This window comes from Meles meles, chromosome 12 (genome assembly GCF_922984935.1).
Source record: "Meles meles chromosome 12, mMelMel3.1 paternal haplotype, whole genome shotgun sequence".
Taxonomy (NCBI): domain Eukaryota; kingdom Metazoa; phylum Chordata; class Mammalia; order Carnivora; family Mustelidae; genus Meles; species Meles meles.
The window spans coordinates 19,478,586-19,486,268 of NC_060077.1; the positions used below are offsets into that span (position 1 = coordinate 19,478,586).

The window sequence follows — 7,683 nt, forward strand, 5'->3', positions numbered from 1 at the left end:
GAACGCTGCAAAGCCGTGCAAGGAAAAGGAATATGACAACGAGCCTTGAGTGCGTCCACCACATGGTTCAACCACCATCTCCCTGCAATCGGTCCTGCTTCACCCACACACCCCCACCTCCACGGCACTAGGTCACCCGGGTGAATCCCACAGAGAACACGCCTGCCGGTGGCTTCACACCACAGAAAACTCCAGCTGCCATTCCAGGAGACACAGTGACCCACTGCGGTGCTCGGGGACACAGTTCCCGACCTCACCCGCTGTGGGGAGCACGTCACATCACTACCACACCTCCACGCTGGATGCTGACTGCAGCACATGCACAGCGCCCACCAGCAAACTGGACCAAGGAAGCCCAATGCTGCCTCCACCCTCTGACCCGTGCCACACCCCTGATCTCTGGCCAGCTGTATAGGCGAGGGGCTGCCCTCTCTGCCTGCAACCATGAAAGAGCCAGAGGACTTGGAATACATTCTATCGTCTCCTTTCTTTTTTTTAAATATATATATATATATATATATTTTTTTTTTAATTTGACAGACAGAAATCACAAGTAGGCAGAGTGGCAGGCAGAGAGAGAGGAGGAAGCAGGCTCCCTGCTGAGCAGAGAGCCCGATGCGGGGCTCGATCCCAGGACCCTGGAATCATGACCTGAGCCAAAGGCAGAGGCTTTAACCCACTGAGCCACGCAGGCGCCCCATCGTCTCCTTTCTTTATCCTTAATTTACAACCTTTACCTCTACTTCTTATCTCTAATGGGAATTCACAAAGCTATCAGGTAGTTGGAGATGGACTCCATCACTGTCTTAGGTCCTCCATTCCTAAGGAAGGGAAAGGGGAAAGCGAGACCCCGCAGACAGAACACTGCTACTCACTGGAGGGCCTCCTTCAGTCCCTCCCGCCAGGACAGTGGAGTCCGAGCCCTGACCCAGCCCTGGCCGTGGCTTTACCCTGAATAACGAAACAACTCCTGCCACAGCACTTACTAAAAGCAGTGGGAATACTCTCCAGTGTGACGGGCTTGATTTCCAAAGTGTCAAAGTGCAAGATAAACACTCAAACATCAACATTCCGTTTCTGTTAAATTTTAAAAGAGGCCTCCCTCAAAGCAGCGTATAAAAAACAAAATTCTCCCTGAGTGACCACTGTCAGGAGCAGACACGGAGCAGTGTCCATGCTCAAGGACTCCTCAACAGACAAGAATAACCCACCACTGGAATGCTGTTTAGATTTCAACAGAAGCCGAACTATCCCAAGTTAGCAGAATCTGGACTTGGAAAGAACACTGGCTCCTTTCTCCAGTGCAGAGACGCGAGGGCCTTGCACAGATAGTAACTGTGGGCACGTAAGTTACATTTTCTTGAAACACATACAGCAGTGGTACCTTTGATGCTAGAAAACATTAACTCAGATCACTTAAGTAAAAGCAAAGAACGCCTGTAACTGATTACAGGGAAAGCCATCTACTGGCATCCGTATGTGACGTGCCTTCCTGCTGCGTTTACGTTCCTACAGCTGACGCCCTGTGGCAGAATGTCACGTCTTTTCTCGTTGTTGTATTTGCCTGAGCGCTTGTCTCCACTCTGAATACTACACAGACCTTTTACAGGTACTTAGACTTTACATCAACAGAACCCTACTGCAGAGACATTTCTGCAATTTGACTCTTTTTCTCCCCATGACCTATTTAAAGGTTTCTCCTTATCTCTCACAACGACTCTGACAAACTAGCCCTCTTTCTGTCCTTCACACCAACTTGTCCCCACCTTGAAGCCTCGGGGCCTGCTGTCCCCTTCTGTCCCCTTCTGCTGGTCCGCACCCCTGCTGGCTTCTCCTTCTCATTCCGGCCCCAAGGAGCCCACCCACAGCCATCCTCCCTGCTCTATTTCCCTCAGAGCAGGAATTTACTCATTCCTGCCTGTCCCCCACAAGTGGCCGGGCAGCAAGGACACCATCTGCCTTCTCACTGCTCCTGCACCAGGGTCCCATTCAGAGGGATCAGCTGAGCAAATGAACAGAAGGCAGAGGAGACTGAGGTGCGGATGGAGAGGACAGAGGACACAAGCAGCAGAGATGCACACAGGGCTGAGACAAAGCAGGTGTGACCTGGACAGGGGCATTACCTGTGGTCTCTGGTCCCGCCCCACAGCAGGAGATCAGGTAGCACGTTCTGCCCTTCAGTTCTGAGGCACCACCATTCTACTTTGAATAAATCTCCTCCCTTCTCTGTTGTAGCTAATGGGTTTCTGTCCTTTGCACCCCAAAGAGCCTTGAGAACAACACATTCCACTGTCATCTCCATTTTCCTTACCATGGGATCTTGAAACGGAAACACACCAGTTCAACCCAGCAGTTCCAAGCACAACTGGCCACACCAGTCGGCCGTGGAAAGGGTGAAGAGTCTGGAAGAAACAGGACTGTTGGTGCTCAGAGACAGGAGGACAGCCACCTCTGGGGACATAAGAAGAGAGCCGGGCAGGAAGACTTCCCAGGGGTGATGCCTGCATGCGCTGAGACCACGAGAGCATGACAGACAGGCAGAGAAGGGGGGGACGTGGGGAGCAGCACGCATAAAGGTAGGGAAGAGGGAGGCCACCTCGGAAACAGCAGACAATGAGGGGACCAATGCAGCCCAGGGAAAGTGTGCACCAAAGAGGAAACCCTTTTATGAACTGGCTTTCATGAACTGGTTCTCTTGGGTTTTCTATTCCTTAAATTCACAAGAGACTTGAGGTCAAAAACAAAAATTGATCTGTGGAAACGTCGAAGTTTTGTTGTCTTAAAAACACACATCATGCCTACAAACGAACATATTTGTGACAGTTAAGAACAGAGAACCCATAGATTCCAACTGAGGGAACAGTTTCGACAAATGAAATATAAAAAGTTAGCAGAACTAAATATACCATAATATTCTAAACTATAAACATACACATACAGGAAATGATAAATACACTATAAAATTCTTAGCATTTTAAGTGTCAGTGAAGTATTTAGGAAAAAATGTTTTATTTTACAAATGGGAATCTGAATCTTTATAACGTGCAAGCGGAGCTGTCAAAAAATAACTTTCAAAATATCTGCGCAGTTTTTCCTGCCCTTTAATAAACTATATTTACACCCTAAATCAGGGATTAAAATTACTCATTTTCTCATTTCCCTTAGGTCTACTAATGAAGACACAGAATGACCATGTGTTTGTGTTTATTATCCTGTAAATAATACCCACAGTTAAAATCATAGTTTCTCTACTCTTAACTGGAATACGTCCATTTGCGTACACAAACTTTTTTGAAAAGGCAATCATAACACATCTAGGGTCCCTGTGTCCTAAAACAGGTATTCCTCCCACCTCGGCCGTCTGCCTCCATGTGTGCTCCCACCTCTCTGCATCCTGCACACCCCCTCCTAGAGACCTGGCACTCACGGGTCTCTTGGACACATGGTTCTTTTACTTTCTAGAAATCAGAAACCGCATCATTCTGGAGTCAGAGTCTAGGATATCCTGAACAAGTCACTTAAACTTTCTGCACCCAAAGAGATTGGCTGCTCAAGAAAAGAAACATTGATTAGAAGTAGCTAAACCTGAATTTGATGGATTGTATTGAACACACTAATATTTAAGTCTTTTCTAAGGGCTTATCAGTGGTAATCTTACCAGGAGAAAGCACTAACAGCTAATAAAGGAAACTTTTTGGAGGTTTCCCAAAACAACTGTTTTACCAGCTTGGACATCATTGATAAGGCATGTTAACTACCAAATTAAAATTCACCTAGGTAGGGAAAAAACACCAACTGTTTAGAAACATGGTCATGTATGGACATCCAAGTCTTCATTCAAGAACTACTTGGAAAGGATACATTTCCTTAAGGAAAAATAAAAGTGTGACTTTTAGATCTGATAATTTTCAGATGAGCTTTTAAATATTAAAAGTTATTAAACTTTAAATATGTCGATTTTAAATTAATATTTTATACTAGATTTTAAATATTTTATATAAAAATTGCTTTTTATAACTTCCTTTATAACCATTAGAAAGCTAATAAATATTAATAGCACTTATAATTACATGGCATTTTCTCCCACCTTCTCCCAGAGTGTCACACGCAAGAGATAATTTCATGTTTCATAACTCCTTCTACTAGTAAGCAAGACAGATATTATTATCCCCATTTTATATTCAGGAAAATTAAGGTTTTGAGAGTTTTAAAAATAATTTGCCCAAGATTAGACAACTCCACCAGTAGAAACTTCCAACAGTCTGTTCTACAATTGCTCAGTGTCTTGATCTAGAGCAGGATGGTACTGGACTAGAGAAGGCCACTGCTAGCTCTGAAACTCTAGATCAAAACGGGTCATGAGTGTTCCTCACCCTACAGCAGAGACAGCTGCGTATACATAGGCTTCAACAGTGGTAAATAGTTGCCCGAATTATTTTTTGGTTAATCAAGCCAAGAATAGCTCTTTATATAGTCTACTGACAGATTTTTCTTATTGTTCCCCAGTATTACATCCATTCGGAGATTTTCTGTTGGCTAAAACTGTTACAATTCTCCTGTTCAGAGGCACTCAGCATTTCTTCACTCAACAAATATTTGAGCTCCTCATGGCACAGAAAAGACATTCTACCGGTGAGACAGTGGTAATTTGCTACTTTTAACAAGATGTTCAACTGCAGAGATCAGACTATTTCGCCATTAACAAATCTGAAAGGAGAAAATCACTATGAAGAAAGGCTCCAGGAATGAAGGTAAAGCATAACTTCTATGATCCCAAGGGAGAGTCATCCTTTGCCTTCCAGAACCAGGCTGCCTCATCGGATGCACAGAACACAGGTAATGATTCAAGGGACTAACCCCTGATCTTTCCTAAGTACGACCCATAAACAGCTGCACTCTAGAAGCAAAGGAGAGACGTTCATTCCCTGCGTGCAATGGATGTCTTGGGCAGGGGGCCCAGCACAGGGCAGAGGCTCTCCCTGTGCAGTGTGATACAAGACATAAACCACTCGGCATTGATGAATTGCATCTTTAAAGAAGAAAAGGTCATAACTAACCGTTGGCCTAAAATGTCTCAAGTCTCGCACATTTTATAAACAGCTAGTCTGGTCCCACTGCCGCTGTCTCAGTCCCCAAGCAGGCGAGCTGCCGTCCTGAATACACGCATCAAAACTCGCCCGGCTCCTGAGGGAGCTCCCCTGTCTCACTCAGTCAAGGCCCACTGGCTGGGGGGTTCACACTGCCCCGAGCTGGGAGCACCGGGGCCAAGAGAGGGCAAGCATGGGGTCCTGGTTCTCAGAAGGCCGGCTCCTCCCTGGGGAACCGCGGGCTCCGTACCCGCCCGTGCGCTCACCCCGCGTCCGTGCGCTCACCCAGCGTCCGGGGCTGCCAGGCGCCCGCAGGCAGGTGGCCTCGTGTGCCTTCCTCCTTCCACGAGCGGGGTCCCGTGTTAGACCCCGGGTCTCAGACATTGGGCACAGGCACAAGCCCCTGCTCTCGGGCGCTCACACCCACCCACTGGGGGTGGAGGGGGGACCCACCACAGCTCGGTGGGCTCTGGTCGTCCCAAGTGCTGCGTTTGATGCCCTGAAGGGCCTTCAGCCTCGGCGAGCAGCGAGCGGCTCAGGAAAGCGGCTTGGAGGCCCGGCCACTGCCCCGCGCCCGCGGGCAAACTGCGCTCTCAAAGACTCAGTTTCCCCATCTGCCCGCGAGGGGACAAGCGCTCCCGCCTTTCGTTGGGCAGCGTCCAGGACACGGTGGGGACAGCGACCCTCGCCCGCCTCCCGCCAGTCCCGCCCGCCCCCGCGGCACCCCCGCGCAGTCCCATCCTCCCCGGCGCCCCCACCCCCACCCGCCCGCAGGCGCCCGCACCTCCCCGCCCCGCCCGGCCCGAACCGCTATCCGCTGCCCATCCGCCGCCCGTCCGCCGCTCACCGCCCTCAGGTCCGGCAGCCGGTCCCGCATCCCCACGGGTCCGGGCGCCTCGCCCCGCCGCCCAGGCCTGCCCGGCGCCGCCTCCCGCCGCCGCGGACTCTCAGTGGCCGCGCCGCCTCAGCCCGCGGGTCGCCGGCTTCGCGCCGCGCCCTCCCACCGCACTCCCCACGGGCCGGCGCTGCCACGGCAACCGCGCCTGCACGCTCTGCGCATGCCCGGCCGCGCCGCACCCTGGCCCACGCAGCCTGCGGGAGCCTTGGCGGTGAGGCCGCGGCCGGAGGGGCGGGGCCGGGCCGCGAGGGGCGGGGCATGAAGGGAAGGCGGGGCCTGCATGGTGGGGAACAGACTGGGCCTGGCGGGGAGGGGGCGAGCCTGAGGGGAGGTCGGGACCTGCGTGAGGAAGCGGTGGGGCCTGGGAGCTGGCAGGACGGGGGTCTGGGGGGCTGGGGGCTGGCGGGGTGGGGGCCTGGAGAGGGGGCCCCGGGCCTGGGGAGGCGGGGCGGGAGTCTGTGTGGGGGCAGGGGCCTGGGGGCCGGCAGAGTTGTACACCTATGCGTCTTCGGTCAGCCAGATGTGCCTTTTGTCCCCTCTTGATTTGCTTTTTTGGTTCTGTGCTTTCACACTTATTATTTTTAAAGATCGCGAACATTTTGGCGGGCATTTCAGCCAGGCTGTGGAAGAGGGCTGGGTGCAGCTTTGGATGCGCTCACCCTGGAGGGGCTTTCTCCTCCAGGACGCTCACCGGGACGTATGTGGTGCTGGAGGAGGGCCCCTGGGGCGGTGATGCGAACAGGCCCCGGGCACCGAATGACCCTAACAAAGGCTCTTCTGGAAGCACCTCCTCCATGGAAACCTGCTGATGTCCACCATGAGTGCCCCTGGATCCTGAGTATGGCACCCGAGCGTCCAGCGTGCGTCCTGCCTCAGAAACAGGCAGGCCCACGGTCAGTCCTGATCAAGGCATCCCAAAGAACAGTAAAAGGTGACCACAGCATCACTCTTAAAATCCGCTTTGTATGGTTTCCCATGCTCCGTGTCTCATACCCTGCGGTTCCCAGAACCCCGTGGTCTCTACGCCCCTCCGGGACCACCGCCTCCTGGGCCTGCAGGTGAGTCAGCACTACTACTGGCTCCCTCCAGCCAGTGCTGGCCCTGCCTGCTCTCTCCTCCCGGCCCTCTATTACTCCTAAACACATAACATGGGCAGCAACTCATGTGGTAATGTTGAATTGTCAATCAGAGCTTTCTTCCCCGCCTGGGAAAGAATGAAATGTGGATAGTACATACTCTGTCACATTGTCTCTGTCACGTACATATATAGGCAGCGTGGCCATGGTACCTCATGGTAACAGGTTATGGACTTTACCAGATTATGGGGGTGGACCTAGTCTCACCACCTGGCCCCTCGGAAGTGGAGGGCTTTACTCCAGCAGGAAGAGGAGATGCGGCAGAGAGGACAGAGAGTTCCCCACCGTGGGATGGAGTCCGTACTCCATCGCTGGCTCTGAAATGTAGGGTTCACGTACCAGGACTGAAGACAGACTTCTAGGAGCTAAGGTAGGATGCCAGGTGCCCCCTGACAGCCATCAAGCAAATGGGGACTTCGGTCTTGAGCTACAGGGACCTGTGCTGTGTCAACATGCTGCTTGAGGTTGGTGGCAGATTCTTCCTGGTGCCTCCCAATGACAGGTGACCCCTGACACTTTGATTTCAGCCTTCTGAACCCCAAAGCAGAGAACGCAGCCCAAA

The 7,683-nt window shown here is 51.9% G+C and overlaps 1 protein-coding gene across 6 annotated transcripts in view; it reads right to left on the reverse strand.

The window, feature by feature from the left end:
* Positions 1-6,190, reverse strand: part of STX2 (syntaxin 2) — a 31,975-nt gene extending 25,785 nt beyond the window's left edge. For all 6 annotated transcript variants that reach the window (XM_046025539.1, XM_046025540.1, XM_046025537.1 and 3 more), the window contains exon 1: positions 5,935-6,190. In XM_046025539.1, the coding sequence (XP_045881495.1) occupies positions 5,935-5,964 (30 nt within the window). In that variant the 5' untranslated portion in view covers positions 5,965-6,190. The remainder of the gene's footprint in view (positions 1-5,934) is intronic.
* Between the last annotated feature and the right edge of the window lie 1,493 nt (positions 6,191-7,683).